The sequence below is a fragment of the Taurulus bubalis genome (assembly GCF_910589615.1).
Source record: "Taurulus bubalis genome assembly, chromosome: 11".
Lineage (NCBI taxonomy): Eukaryota > Metazoa > Chordata > Actinopteri > Perciformes > Cottidae > Taurulus > Taurulus bubalis.
This window is the reverse complement of record NC_136599.1, coordinates 20,898,890-20,915,201: the sequence shown is the minus strand read 5'-3', so window position 1 is coordinate 20,915,201 and position 16,312 is coordinate 20,898,890. Positions and strand designations below refer to the sequence as shown.

The following is a 16,312-nucleotide window of genomic DNA, read 5'->3' as shown; positions in this document are numbered from 1 at the left end:
TGAAAAGCCCACTGCTTATTCCCATTCATTCTTGGTAAAAAACAATCTTACCCCAAATATATAATATAGACAATATGTATACCTATTATCGACACATTTCAATTGATTGTGTTGAATGTACTGTACAACATGTTTAAGTCACATCAATACAATGAAGGCGCATCCACCAACACAATTTATGTTCATGTTAAAATAACATTACTTGGTACGATAGTGCTGCTGCAAGGAGATAAGAAAAAACAAGCCCTGCTCTGAGGGTGTAATTGCATTTTAAACATTTAAACATCTCCTAATGTATCTGTTAATTATGGAGTCATTTGGTGAAGACACTCTGTCCTGTGTCTTCAAGTATGTCTATAGATTAAACTCTGTCTATTTAGGATGTTGTATTTATTATTTGAATGGCATTCAGAAAGAGAGTACCTGCTGTCTATTGCCATAGACTTGGAAATATTAGATTTGAAGTCAAATCAAGCTTTTTAATTATTAAATTGTATTCATTAAAGTTACTGGTAAAAAATAAATACTGAACAAAAATAAATAATAGGATGTATTTCCTTCTTTCCCCTGACTGTGCTAATCAGTGCTATCCTAACTGAAACCCATGAACACGGCTGGCTGCGGGAAAATGTAATTATTGAGGCGCGAGCCTGATTTTGCAGCTACCTGCCGCCGTATGGGCCAAACTTGTTTTCAGCTTTATTAACAATTAACAATCAAAAATTATTGTCATTCGGATGGACATTACAATTACCCTTTTCGCTTAATGTACATCAAACGGATTTTGATTTGTGTATACTGCCTCGTATAATTAAAGGTTCATATAGGAATGTAATAATCTATTATTATGATCATATGTAAATTTTTCCTGCAGCGTCAAAGCCAGTGGGCATTTCAGTTCGGATTAAAGCCTCAGACAGCACCAGAGTGCATCGGCAACTCTTTCCAAAGCAAAATAAAAAAAACTTTAAAAAGGAAGGCCAGAAGGAGACTGGATGGAACTGTTGCCTGGTGAGAAACCATGTAAATGTCATTACATTTGCTATCTGCAACCCCAGCAAGACCACGGCCGTAACCCCCTGCCCGAAGCACCCTGCACACTTCAACTGTATGCCCACATCGGCCATACAGAACGACTCAATCCAGTTTAGCAGACACACAGCAATACTCAAAATCCCTCTTCCTTTTAATTCACACTCTCGAGGCGGGGTGTTAATGGCTTACACAACAGATGTTTAGTATGCTGCGTTTGGGTCCATGTGAGCTGAAGCCACCCACAGTCTTTGACATGCATGACAACCTGTGACTCCCTTGTCTCCGAGGCACAGAAATAAGGCCGCTGACGCTGCATGTATGCCGCTCGCATGAACCGACGGAAACAAGCAGGAAACACGTGAAAATACGTGTTCAATACGAGGGCAATGGGATGGAGGAGGTGACAGAAGGGAAGAGGGGAAGAGGGAGCGACGACAGCTCCCATCTGCTGGGGAAGTGCTGATGGGTTTCCTGAGAGAGAGGTATCCACTTGGATCAGGATGTATGTACACACACTAATGCAGTAATGAGGGTATTTGACAGAAGTGTGCTTTATGGCGACACTTAGAAAGGGGGAGGAAAGTTGCCTCATCGCGTGTGGAGCAGTCAATTTCATAAACAGCTGCTATTCATCTGATTTGGGGGTACGAGAGTGTCTGCGTTCATTTTCGACAGAATACGTTGATCAAGGCTATCCCGAAGAGCGTGAGCTGAAGCCCGAGAGAGTTAACCACACCTGAGGCAAGGGGAGCTTATTTTTTTTCCACCAGGTATAATTATGAATCTCTCTAGTTGAGCATTTGTGCACAAAACAAGTTCAAGTACGGTGAGTGTAAACAATTCAGCCCTGTACTTTTTTTTCCATCCCATGAAAGGCTAGAGCAGTCTCAAAGGCTAAAACAGGTGTGATGTGTTCATCGGTTTGACACCTTGACCCCCGAGCTGTACATGAAAGGCCGCCACATTCTCTATTTTTCTCACGCAAGACTTGATCTTGTCGTAGGTGATATTTCCACCTATCTCGCTGTGCAGTCACATCAGCACATTGACTCTAATGTAATGGGATTTTGCCTACCGCTGACAAGTATACATGTGTTGCAAAAAAGCCTCCGGGATGACAGTTTAATGCTGTAGTCATCTCATATTGGGAAAGATGGTCGAACAGTACCTGTCACTTCAGCATTCTGCTACAAGTTGCGAACAACACAGTTAACCTCAGCTTAGGAGAAGTTACAGTATCACTACTCTGAGGCTCAGGGTAATGGGATGGATCCTGATGTGATGGGATGGATCCTGACGTCTGAGACTTCCTGCATTCTGACTGTGTGTGTATGTATATATGCATAAATATGCATAAATATATATATACAAAAAAGTCATGCCCTGCCAAGATTTGTGAACATAAAATTTGCTGTATATATATATATATATATGAATTACACTCCGTGGTCCCTCTACCAAGTGAAGTATATCATATATACACAAATATTTATTATATAATATTTGTTTTTATTATATAATATGTTATATATTTAGGATGTACATATATTATAATTTAATATATATATTATAATATATATATATATATATATATATATATATATATATATATATATATATATATATATATATATCCCCCTCTACACTCGGTAGAGGGACCGCAGAGTGTAATTAATATATACATAGCAGATTTGGCAGGGCATGACTTTTTTTGTATAAAGAGCAGCCAACAAAGTAAAGCTCTTAATATGAAGCACTTTTTTTGTTTTTCAGCATGGCTTTAGGGATGGCCCGTCCACCACTTTGGAATGACAGAACAACTATTTGATGGATTGGCATGCTTTTTTTCATTGCAAAAGTTCACGGTGGCCCACAGAAGATAAGCGGTCCCTTGACTTCAGCTCTAATGTCACCGTGAGGTTGACATTTACTTTTGTTTGAGTGAAATTTCTCAGCAGTCAAGTCCACCTATATGTCCTTGGAAAGTACATGCAGACTTGAACATGTTTTTCAAGTAGTGAACTGAACGGCATAAATGTGCTTTGATGAAACAAACTCAGTGCTGGAGTTAATATGATTATCTTTTTCCAAATGTATACAAAATTGTTCAAAACGCCATCCTCCGCTAATATTGCAAGACCGATTCTGAGGTGCAAGTGGACTGTTTGTGACCAATCCACCTGATCAAATTAAAGAATGTTAACAGCCTAGAATTGAACCCTTCTCCCCACCCCACAGCGTCTATCGTTATATCGTGTTTTGGCCAGGTAGCTCGTTAACGTTCACTTGCTTGCCATGCTATCGATGCTATGATAGCATGGCGGGATTTAGCAAGCGATGGTCAGCCGACGGAAAAATGGTCAGCCCCCCAAAAAGTGGTCATCAAAAATCATTCCCCCTGCCATGTAGCTATTTTCCAAGCTACTGTAGCTATCTGTCATTAGCTCTGTCTGTAATGTAACCATTAACATAGCTGTGGAGACTTGTCTGCAAGTGGGCGTGGTTTCCCTTGACTTCTTTTTTTTTTTTTTTTTTGCATTTTTCCAAATTATGCAGTGGGTGGACTTTCGCTCAGTCCTGGGATGAAGTACCCCCCCTCATCAAAAGACTTTAAACATGTCATGCCTAATCCGACACTCATGCATGTGACGTGAGACACTCCACCCCATATGAAGCAAGCACTCCGGCACGTGGCATTTTTTATGTCTTTAAAATGACGTCACGGCCGCGAGGTGCTCGACAAGCAGGTCGTTCGTCAGTCTGAGAGAAGGAGAGAAGCAGCAGGAGACGGACCAGCCTCCTCTCTCCTCTCTCTGATGACAAACTCTCATCCCCGCTCCCTCCAACTCCCCTGAAAACAACTCTCACCCTCCAGGATTCTCCTACCGTCGTATCCCCCCCCCTTTTTCAGTTGCACCTATTTTTCTTTTCTTTTTTCTTTTTTTCCTTCCACTTTGTCTAACCCCTCCGCGCCGCTCAGGTTTGTGATGTGGCTAATGACGACCCCCTGCCAGCGGTGACTCGTCTCCTCCGCGCTTCAGAGATCCGATCATCCTCATCTTCCACCTCCCTCAACACATCTTTTGGACGTTAGTCTTGCCTTTCAACAATGTAGGAGAAAGGTGCGCTTTCATTTCTGCGACTGGGATGCCAACTACATGTCTTTTCTTGTCTTCTTTTTTTTTTTTTTTGCTCACCGCCTCTAACATATGTGTCTTTACAACCAGTGGTGGGGGGAAGCTATGAAAGATTTCCATGAAGGCAAAGTTTGAGGGTACCTCTGTCGGTTTCCCGCTCCTCACCTGTCCGCCCGCACGCGCGAGCACCCCCCCTTCTCCATTGTTTAACTGAATATCGCCGTTAAAACAATTGACGCGCAATTGAAAAGAGACCTGACTGTTGTTCTGCTGTTGCGAGTGGGCTTTCGCCGGCGGTGTTGGAGGAATTTGATGTGCGCAACGCTGAAGGATAATGGCTTAAATAATGGTTGCGTTCCCGACTGCCGGAGTAAGGTCCGTCACTTGAGTGTTTTCATCAGCGACTGTCGACTTCGGAGGAAACCCATCCAAATGGGAGGCTACCTGGACGACTGAGTCGGATTCGGCAGCCGAGAACAATGTGGATAAAACGGAGTGTTGCGCGCAGGTAAGACACGAACATGTTGTGTTTCATGTGACATTATAGTTGCTGTGGAATTTTGCAATTTGCTCGGGACGACCGAAAAACGAGGTGTTATGTGATATTTCACATTTGACGCCGCTGTTCGACATGTTGTCTTAGTTTTTTTTCTTCTTCTATCTACGCCACTGCAAGTTATGAGTCTGCTGGAATCGACGAGTGTCTGCATCGATAGACGCTCAAGAAAAAAAAGTGCAAACGTGCTTTTTTCTGGCACCAAAGTTTTCTAATATAGCGACATATTAATTTTTTGTCGTCGTCGTCGTGGTGTTGAGACGGAGGGGACGTTTATACGGCGCAGGCTGCTAATGCGGATCATGTTTTGGGGATGTTAAAGGCAGAGATGTGATCGAACATTTCACATCCTGTACGCTGGGGGTCGCCAACAGTACGGCGCAAGCAGCACGCATACACTCGCAGAGGCACGCACGCACGCAGGCGCGCGCGCGCTCAAAACACACGTGTATGGACCACGCACGCGTGCACACACGGCCTCAAGGTTAGGTCTGCCAGCTCACTCTTTTCGTTTGGGAGAAACCAACACAAATTCACTAGGTAATAATACTTTTTTTTTTTTAAAGATACATTATGCATACTAGTGCTGGAAGTCTGATACATATGGAAGTAGTTTGGGGAGGGTCGGGGGCTAATCCCAGGTATAGGAGAGCCATGCAGACGGAGCTCTACCTCCTTCATCACAGCATCCTCTCACGCTTTGCTTCCTTATATTGCAAACACATAAAACATATCTAGGCACAAAAGAAGAAGAAAAAAGAATAAAGGGATGCTTTCCTTGTTTTATGAGGATGAGTTATATCCCCAAAACTGTTGCAGTAGGAAGACCAGTTTACAGACTTCTGAGAGTCTACAAAATAACTGCTCAAATTGAGCTCATGAATTTCATAGTTAAATAGTTTCAGAGGTGATGACACGCTGTGAAATAAGACCAAACCTGCCAGCCAGGTGGGATCCCTCTTGCCACCTGCTGGATCTCATTCCCACCGGTGGCTCTTGTTATAAATGCACGACACACGCTGCAGCTACATGTTAGGGCTGACCTCGCAGGGTTAATGGCAATCCACGCCCGGCAGACAGAGCGGTTGTATTAAGACGATGAAATGCATTTATGTTTCCATATCTGGAGATTGATCGGTGAGACGCACAGAGAAACCAATTTCCATCCTCGGAAATCTCCCTGTTGCTTGCTGACATGATGTAGAATGTCAGAAATGAGACACAGAGTAAGCGGGAACTGCTGTTATGGACTTCTCGTTTTGCAATAAATTCACCACGTTCCAGATTGCTGTTTGTCTCTGATTGTCTTTTTACTGTGATGACGGTGTTTGGTTTGACATTTAGTGTGTGGGATAAAGCTTTGCTTTCCTGTACAGGTTGTGTTTAACAGCATTAGTTTAACACATATCAAGAAGAAGAAGAAGCAGTGAGCACAGTGTGGAGACAGCTTCTGTACCTGTTGGAACAAAGAACAGACCACCTACAGAAACTTGATACGTGGGTGTAAATGCAACAGCACTGAGTTTAGCAGCCAAGGGAGGAGGAGGAGGAGGAGGAGGAAGAGGAGGAGATGGAGATGGATGGATGGATTCCTCAGTAGTTTTAAAACATGGATTTAATCCACTGTAGTTACTCTTTAAGTAATCTGGGCAAAGCATCTCATTAAGACACCTTGTGGATTTAGGCTTTGTGATACTATATTATAATCGCCTATAGACATTCAGTGTAATGGTAGGATGATGGTATCATGTTATTATCACGTCATCATGGTATCATCTTACAAAATTGTGTTTTTCAAATTAATAACCCCCCCCAAAAAAAACAGAATGATTTTTTGTTGTTGTATTGACTGTGATTTTCTCTAGAGTGATGATAAACAGTGGAATGCTTAGATAAAAAATCATAACCTCCCACAATTGGAAGTTGAAGCTGGGATCAACGAGTGCATTTCACCTCTTGTTGATAAATTACTTAAATCAATGATCAGAATTGTGGTTTATTCATTTTATATGAATGTATGTATTTTCTAAGTACGGTTAGAGCTCTTGAAATAAGTTGGCGGAACACAGTTGCTTGCTGAAAATCTTTTTGAAGCATCACAAACTAAGTAAAGATCGATTCCACTATTAAGATTGGAGAGGCGCTTTATTCTCACTGCACCTTTGGCAATGGCAAGAGGTTGGTTTAATTCCCCCTATAGCATAAACTACCAAAGTATATCATTATTACTCAGGAGAAGACACAGTATACCAACACGTCCTGTGAGCTTGCCTCTTAAACGTGACACTTTCCTGTCAACGTAATGGGTTTCATTCATATACATTTCAAAGAAGATGAATTTGGATCCTGTAACGGTCCAGGATTATAACTAGCCCGAACCAGTGAGTGTCTCACTTGAGGGCTAACCAGCTGGGATTCATCTCTCCCAGGCTCGGCGTCTCCGGGCTCAATCTTTCATGACTGTCACACAGTTTTTGGTTCCCCGCGGTGAGCTCTCATAATGCCTCGGCACTAGAGATGCAATCAGGCCTCGGCACACTGCAGCTGCAAAATATAGTTGGCGGAGACACCGGTTGCCTTTTCAGGAGGGCTCCACTTGTCAGTTTCCAGTTGCCTACGACCGCGCTTGTTAAATCCAGGTGACCCTACATGTGTCTGGCCTCTTTCGGTCCTGGATAGATACCTGTAATTAATGGGGATGGGGTAACTGACATGTCAAGTGATTGGACGAAAGACTCAGTGGGTTTATTAATGAATCCTAGCTCACAAATGTGTGTGCGTTGATGTTCCTGGTGATCATATGTTTGATATGCTATGTCATACTGAGCAATAGTCTCATTTGGATTTAAAATCACTGACTGACAACAATTAAGCCAGGGTCCTATTATATTGTATTATTAAACTCCACACAGAGGGGTTTTCTCCAGCGGGAAAGGATTGACCTTGTGCAACATCAGCAGTCTTCAAGCAGCAGCGTCGGACCAGTCGCCGTCCTCACTCGCCGCCCCCACTCGCTCTTCACAAGAACCGAAAGGTCTAAGCGTGGTATTACTGTGGAAGAGTCCATCAGATATTCAGATATTCCTGTGATTTAGGTGCCATCTTAATAGCCTCTATGAGGGTTATTAACTGGGCCTCTCTGGAGCGTGATTAACCTAATTTGCAGTGAAATAGGCTGTGTTGCCTCTCTGAGATCCTATCCTCTGGAGATGTGTGTGTGTGTGTGTGTGTGTGTGTGTGTGTGTGTGTGTGTGTGTGAGAGAGAGAAAGAGAGAGTGTGCATGTCGTAAACACCCTGTGCTCAGCAGTCTGTTAAATCCAGAAGGACCAGAACAGGTTGGCCCTGTGAAATGGTGTAAGAGACAAAACAGACAGAGACAAAAGAGACATGGATGCTGTTTGGAGATACAACCAAGAGAGAGAGAGAGATGAAGGAGAAACTTGCTGTTATTAAGTACAGTTGCTGAACCATACATGTCTCGCCATTAAGCAGACGTGGACTATAACGGCCTCATAGCTGCTTAAAGGATGCTTTATAATGGGAGAACGGGAGATCAGCTCATAGCTTTTGGAAAACTCACAATACTTTTGAATTCATGCTCTGTTGGCAAATGTTGTTTTTATTTCATAGGAAATAGCAATGATTGTAAGTATATCTCTTTTCTTTTTGGACCTGAAAATACTGTGAAACCGGATTCAGACCATTTTGGAACAGTACACCTTTCCACTAAATGAATCCAGCTAAAGGTGGGCTAACAGCTTCTTAAGGCTGGTTTCTGTGCAGGTTTAACTGGGTGACAACTCTAGGAACCTTAACGATGATCGTTTGAGGATGAAAATATGAATATGGGTTATTTAGGATGGATCTATGAGCTACTTGGACCAACAAAGACACTGCTGTCTTCCCGAGCTAAAAGCCCCTCATTCAGTGCCCCCCGAAGTGCCAGCATCCCTCAGCCTGATTGGGTTTAATGACCAGCTTGTCCAGTTTGGGCCACGCGACAAAGTGTGTGCTTCTATTGCACTGAAGCACATCCATCCGTCCGAGTGAAGGAACTAACGGTACAGAGCTCATACTTGATTCATGCAGTGAGCCTCCTGCTGGATCAATACTGCCTCTACAAAGGATCAGATTTATCCGTCATGGCCCTTCCCACTAACTGGCCTTCTCCAGGTGTGGTGGGCGCCTCTCAGAGGGCCGCTTTCCACAAATAAAAATACTTCATAAATGAACAAAAGAAATCTCCCCCTCCTGAGGATTGGGCCAAAAAAAAAAAGAAAAGTTGACAGCGAGAGGCTGAGCTGATTGGGGCATCGTCCTGCTTGTCTGATCTTCTTCTTCTGATTTTTTTTTTATTTTTTTTTTTCTTCTTTTTTTTTTTTTTTCTTCTTCTTCTATTTCACCATATTCCCATGCTCTTTACAGCCCTGCTTATCTCTCTGAGCATGTGGGTCATGCACACTGCAGTGAGAGTAATTAATGGGATGATGCAACACCCTGGCTGTTGCATCTTAGACCCCCTCTAACCACACACACATATCTGGAATCGCATGCTAAATGATTATTCATGCAAAGTATGACGTCAAATTGAGCATGTTGTGCATTACAACTGCATGGTTTGTGAATTTTGTGTAAGTGGGAAATGCCTACTGACTAGACATACTCAACTGTCCCACAATGCATTGTAATGTCTGTCACTTTATTATGTTTTTAATATATATTCAGGTGAAAAAGTAACCGTTTAGATCCCCAAATATGTGATCAGTTTTTCAAATAACGTCTGTTTGAAAATGACGTGACGGTGTACACCTACTGTGAATAGTCTGCTGGTAATGGCAGACTTAATTATTCATTTAGTAGGCAGCATGCAGTATGTAGGAGGCAGTACGTCAGTATGCAATTTCGAACACAGCCACACACTCTCCCCCTTTCTATTTTTTACGTTTTCCACTTTGTTCCGAACTCAGCAATGCAACAATGTTTCTTACACTTCAACCCCAGTAGTAGGTGCCACAGTTGAGCCTTACAGGCATGGGTGGAGTCTCTCTCGCTCTGTGTGTGTGTGTGTGTGTGTGTGTGTGTGTGTGTGTGTGTGTGTGTCGCATAGTACCAAAACATATGGAGGATTTCATAGAATATTCGCCTTCCAGAGGCCCGCTGCACAGAAGAAATCCATAACTCTCTGGAACTCTTTGGAGAGCCAACTGTGGTATTTATCTCCCTAATACAGGATATCTACTGTGGAGAGCTTAACTCCTACACCTCAGAGCCTGTATTTTTCAAAGCTACACAACCACCATGCGGCTGATATTCGAGAAAAAAAAAAAAACACAACCAACGCGTGGAGATAATTCCAAACCGGGTATTGTTACTTAACAGATGTGACGAGGTGAAACGGGATTTTACAAGTGCAGTGGGAAGACAGGTAGTACTGACTGCAGCACTCTGGCACTCTCCGAAATAAAAGGTCAAAACAGAGGATTGACTATCTACAAAGATGATTCCCGGCTCCCCCACCAATGTTTTTGACCTCTCGAGAATCCACTTGTTTCCTGGATAATAACTCATGTCTGAATTAAGGATTTATGGATTACGCCATTTAAAAATCTAAATATTTGCTTCTTTTATATCTGAGTCAAAGTACAAGTTTGAACGGGTCGTCGTAAAGGGGAGCCAATTTAAGGCAGAATACCAGAGATCAGCGCTTGTGAACACCGGCCCAGACTCTTATGTCACCCAGCGGAATGTATCACTTATGAAGCGGGAAACAGACAGGGAATAAGTAATTTGATTCCTGTGTATCTTGGCTATATAGTTAGCCTACACAGAGCCATTTACGTAAGTGTGCATGTGTACACACACTTTGCTGTATTTGCCCGGTCGCGCAGTCTCAAAGATTGAGCACACAGCCTTCCTCAGCTCCAGCAAAGGCACTGCATATTCAACAGGCTGCAGATAGAGGATCAGAGGTATGAGCAGGAAGCAAGGAAGGATGAACCCCCCTCGGCTGTACTGCGTGAACCGCGGTGCAAATACAACCCACAGCTGGGGCCAAATGCTCGTCGGCTTGAATATCTGGTGCACGTATGCCAGTGTGACGTGATCGGAAAAATGTGTAGCGCTTTAATGTTGGTCATTAGGTGAAATATCACCATAAGACATTATAATTACAGGATAATGATGATGATCATAATTATATCAGAAAATGTCACAAGCTTAATTTTTTCCTAGTGGTGACACCGTTTTGGTATTTATTCTTGCAGACCCGGCTCATATGGCATTTAAACGCCTCATGAGCTCTGGGGTCCTCACGAGATGATGTATGAGTCAATAGAAGTAAAGACACATGCCACAAAATGACAGTCTTAACTGTGTTGTATTCTCACTTATTACCACAACAATAATCAAATATCCTCATAATAAACAACTAAATTACGTACTTATTCCATACCATAATCATAATGCATGTAAATGTAATATTAAAAAGATACGGCTGGTGATTTTCATATATTTTTATTATAATTATCAGCAGAAAAAGGAAAACACAGTAACACAGTATCTTCATTTCATACATTTTATTATTTTTTTGATTATAGTGACTATTGTAATTATGAGTGTGATGGGATTACTTCGCTAACCTCATGACACATTTGTATCTTGTGATGCCAAAGTGACATATTGTAGGTGCATATAAAAGCAGACGGTTTATCAGCCGTGAGCTTTCAGACATCGGGGCCTAAACCTCCAGGATATGCCCACCCCCATGATCTTCTCTCAGAAATTAAAAAAGGCTGTTGGAGCCTCATCCCTGAAAAGTGCTTTGCACAATGGGAGTCGTGAGAGTGGGAAAAAAGCGGCAAGCAAAGGCGAAAAAAAAAAACTGGATTAAAATAACAATAGAGCATTTTGCTAATGGTCCATTTTGAGCTGCTGCCACAGTATGATACTGTCTGTGAGAATTATGGTGGATAAGAAAGGTGCTGATGCCTCGAGACGTCCTGATGCGCCGCATGTTGTACCGTGCAAGGATGTTTTTCGAGCGCAGAAGTATTCTGACTGTCATTCGTCCCCTCGAACACGCCACCTTATTAACACACATTAAAGCCCGGAGACAATTATGATGAATTAGGCTGAGTGCTTTCCTTTAGTGAAGAATTTACCTCCAAGTCCGGCAATTTGTGAAGGACCGGTTCAACAATGTGCTAAAGGTTGCCTTTAGTGTCATAACAGATTCCATTGTGTTCAGGACTGTGGGCCAGGTGCCAGTTAAAATCAGTTTTAAAAGGAACAATGGAGGAAGCCATGTAGCCTCATAATTCATAACTATCCAATATGCAGCGCCATTCATCAAGGCTGCAGAGAGTTCCTCTCAGCATTTTGTAAACCATTTTCAATTTGCCTTATCATTAACAGTCTATTGAGTTTATTGGACTGGAATGGCAGCCCTCCCATCGTTTTCCCCATTACTAACACATTCCTCTGGGATGTTCAGCCTTTTTAATGCCTATATGTTTTCCTAAATGACAGTTGGGTGTTTCTTTCAAACTGTTTGCATGATTACACCCTTGTCTGGATTTTATTTCCTCGCCCAAGTGGAGATGATTCCAGTCAATTTAGGCGTTACCTCTCAAGAGACACTTGGATTGCATTGTACTACAGCTACGGTAAATGGACTTGTACAGCGCTTTTCTCATCTTCCGACCACTCACAGCGCCGCAATACTACATGTCATCATTCAGATATTCACACCCTGATGACAGGGGCTACTATGCAAGGTGCACCTGCCCATCATACCCATTCATGCACTGCAGGCACAGCCGACGGGAGCAATTTGGGGTTGAGTGTCTTGCCCATCGACATGGGCTAGTGGAGCCGGGGATCGAACCGCCAACTCTCTTACTGAAGGGACCACTGAGCCACAGTCGATCCTGCTCTAGCTACAATCTTCCTGTCCGGTTTTAATGATCAATCCGTTAGAGTGGAAGGGTAATGAGGTGAGATCCGGATAACTTTCTCTGACACCGTGGCATCAGTAAATACCTTGGTCCACTATGAATACCGTTGCCTGTTGAGCATGCACTTATCCACAATGTCCTCTTAACCCTAGAGTTCATGAATTATAATATAGGAGCATATTATTTCTCCATTGAATGTATTCATGATTTATCCTCTGGGAACCTGTTAACTTCCTGTGTTGCTTCCAAATAACCAACAGAGGCTAGTGAGCCCAAAAAGCTTTGCTTGGTGAAATATTGGAGATGCAAAATTCAGGTGCAGTGATCATGTTTGTTACAAGTACTGTATGTTTTAGCAGAGTCGGTTCCCCATGGAAAGAGGATGACAGGTTGTGAGACTTGCAAAACGCTGGTTAAAAGAAAAGTCATACAAATAAAAAAATATTGTTGTTATGCTATAAATATTCCATCCAGTTTGATTCTCTAAATAATGTAGCGCTTTTCATGCCACCACCCATGGTTTCGTGTGTGTGTGTGTGTGTGTGGAACAATGCAAAAGGAAGAGGGACACCTGAGACAAGTGTATTAAGAGGAGCAGAATGGTGTGTGTGTTTGTTTGTTTCTGAGTGTGTAGGATTGAAGCGTCCACACGCTCCCTCACTCCCCTCGAGAGTTTTGCTCTTTGCAAGCGCCGTGCAATTTAAGAGCCTCGCTTTTGCTCCATACTCTAAATGTCCCAAAAGTCCCCAGGCCCGTCGTCTGCTTCATCCCACACATACACATGGAAGATGAAGCAGCAGCACAATTAAAACAATTCCATACATGAATAAAATCAGTTTGTGACGAGGAAGGAAGAGATTTATAGTCGTGTGCATCACAGTGGATTTACAAATGATGAAAAGCTGAAGCCCTGGGGATTCAGTCAACATGTTGTCCAGTGTAAACAAGTACACATGCAAACAATTATATGTGTTGTTTAGATTTTATGTTGCAGTAGTTTGCCCCGACGGACACTTTCAAAGTGTATGTATAGTTTGAGACATCTTTATGATTAGATTTTTGTAAAGTTGTGTTTAATTCCAGGTGATCTCATTCGCTGTCTTTAGGATGCGCTAAAGTTTGTAGCCGCCCTTGACATTCTGAAAAAAGAACGACACGATGATCAACATTATTTTGTTTTACTGCAGTTTTTTGGGCTTCAGCAGCTACAGTTTACCGTAAAGGTCAATTGGTTGACAATCTCAATCCCAAATTATAAAGGCTGAAATGATTTGACCTCGTACCCCATCTATCTCAGTCAATGGCACTAAAAACTCAAGTCAGTCAGTCCTGTCTGACTTCAAGGAGGCAAGCGTCATGTTTGCCTTGTGAACATGGCACATGCATGGCTACAGAATTGTTCTACGTTGTTTACAGGTTAAACAATTGGGGTCGGCACCCTCCTGCCTCCTGAACTGTATAGGTTGTAGCTTGACAAAGATTTGACGTTGTTGAATCTGGTTGGTCAAGTCGACTGTTTTTTCAACTTTATGTATAAAAACTAGAGGGTACTTGGGTACTCAGCAGTGTTTGTACTAGTGCTCCGTTAGCTGTTAACGCTTAGCCGAACACACCGTCCAAAACAATCACAGTGTACAAACTACTTCCGCCCCACTGTGTCCACTGTGGACTCAGCAGTGCTATTACTAGCTAGCTCGTCTGGCCGGGGGCTGGTACAGAGCGATGAGGTCAATGGCAGTATAAACCTGCCAATAAAAGGTGTTTTGAGACAGTGTGAGTCACGCAATCAACAGCAGTCCTTGAGCAAGCTGCCATTACTGTCCTCCCAAAATATTGTGCCGTTTGCTGCAACAGGGCTTCAAGACGCAAACAGTTATTATAGCGCCACGTCTGTTTCTGAGTGCCTAGTCCAGAAATCATTTAACACTCTATTGGGGCTACTTTCCTATATGGCTGCTCTGGTAAATGTATGTATTTTATTTTGAAACAGTAGCTTTATACTGTTGGTATTTTCATGAATGATGAATCATTCTTTGTTTCACAACCACATTCTCCTGTCACGTCGAGGTGGATGTACCAGCAGTGCATCCAGAAGTAGACACTGGGTATGAGTTCATGCAGCATTCTCCTCCCCCTTTTTACGATCTGTGAGATCTATTCTGAGACAGCGCCATTGCTGCATCTTGTGCTTGGTGCCGCCCAAGGCAACTGGCATGAGTTTACAGAAATACAAAGGACCCATAGCATTTTCCCCTCTCTACCAGAATGACAATATGCGGAGCCAGACCTTTATTTCGCGCGGACACAGCCTGATGGACACAGGTCAGTCTATGTGAGACAACCAGAAGTGTAACATGATACCATTCTGCAACTCGGACCATGAGATTCTTGCTAAGAATCTGTCCGTCAATCTCACAAACCTACCTGTTTCAGGCAGAATATGTTTGCAACTTGTTCACTTTTTTTCTCCTCAGCGAGGGCTTACATCTCTGTATTTCTGTCCGCCTGTGAACCTCCTTAAAACCTAGGTAATGTATCACCACTGACCTAAGTATTTTGATTAGGCATGCCAATTATTATTATACATTATTTTCCAGGTCAACCCTCTTTAACCGTTCACAAACCGTCGTGACCAGTGCCTTGCATGCAGTGGGTGCTGTGGTTGAAGAGTTGGCAGCCGCGATGTTGCTTGCATTGTTATGGCGAGACACTTTCCCAGTAATCCCAGTAGTGTCCTGTCAAGAGAGAGAGAGAGTGGTGATGTTGAGTATGACGTTATCAGTACCGGTATAGCTGTAAACGTATAGCAGTGCAGTGTGTGTGCAGCAGTGGCGGGCCGTGGATTTTCTACCTGCGCAAAGCAGGGTGAGATGCGCCGTAGGGCTGGGAGGACAGCAGGTCCAAGTGTTATTGGCCGTTCCTCAATCAGCGTTCTTCTCTGTACTTGTGTTCTCGTGGACTCGTGAAACGTCATCAGTCGCGGCCCAAGTACTGTTCCAATTCAAAAGTCCGCTTCTCGCCACGGTGAAAATGCCCGGATGTGACTTGATCCGCCCATTTTACCGGGGATGCATCAGAGCAGACTTGAGCGTACTTGAGACAGCCAATATCCCAGAATGCATTTCGGACCAGCAAACGGGGAACAACGATTAGATGAGAGAACTCATAACTGAAAGTTGACTTTCTATGAATACTACCGTTGTTGAGTCACAAAATGTAATTTTAGGATGTTTTCAGGTGAGAAGTTATTTGTTTAAGCATCAAATATGTGCTTGGTTTGTCAAAAATCCGCTTAATTAAAAAGATACGCCGACGGTTTGAGGTCCTGCTCGCGGGACCGGTGAGCCCCGCAGCACCGGGCCGACAGCAGCCTGATCTCGGCTGGACTTTTTGAAATGACCCGCTGGCTCCGATGTCTCCGTATCGATTAAACATGAGTTATAATTCTGTTTCGAGGATCTAACAAGCAATCATTATTATTTATTCACAGTCACGTTAAATCAGTTTGACTGAGGGGAAGGTTAAGATTTATAACTTAAGATTTTAATTTAACTTTTACTTTGAACTACAGAGGTGTCTTATTACTTTTGACCGAATTGTTTGCAATTATGTGTATCTATATAAATAT

At 42.9% G+C, this 16,312-nt stretch overlaps 1 protein-coding gene across 1 annotated transcript in view; it reads left to right on the top strand.

Annotated features, from left to right (window-relative positions):
* Nucleotides 1-4,651: 4,651 nt before the first annotated feature.
* The window catches only part of ajap1 (adherens junctions associated protein 1), a gene marked incomplete at both ends in the record, with an annotated part of 44,629 nt that continues 32,968 nt past the window's right edge, over nt 4,652-16,312 (top strand). The window contains one exon of the mRNA XM_079225723.1: nt 4,652-4,680. Coding sequence (XP_079081849.1) covers nt 4,652-4,680 — 29 coding nt within the window. The remainder of the gene's footprint in view (nt 4,681-16,312) is intronic.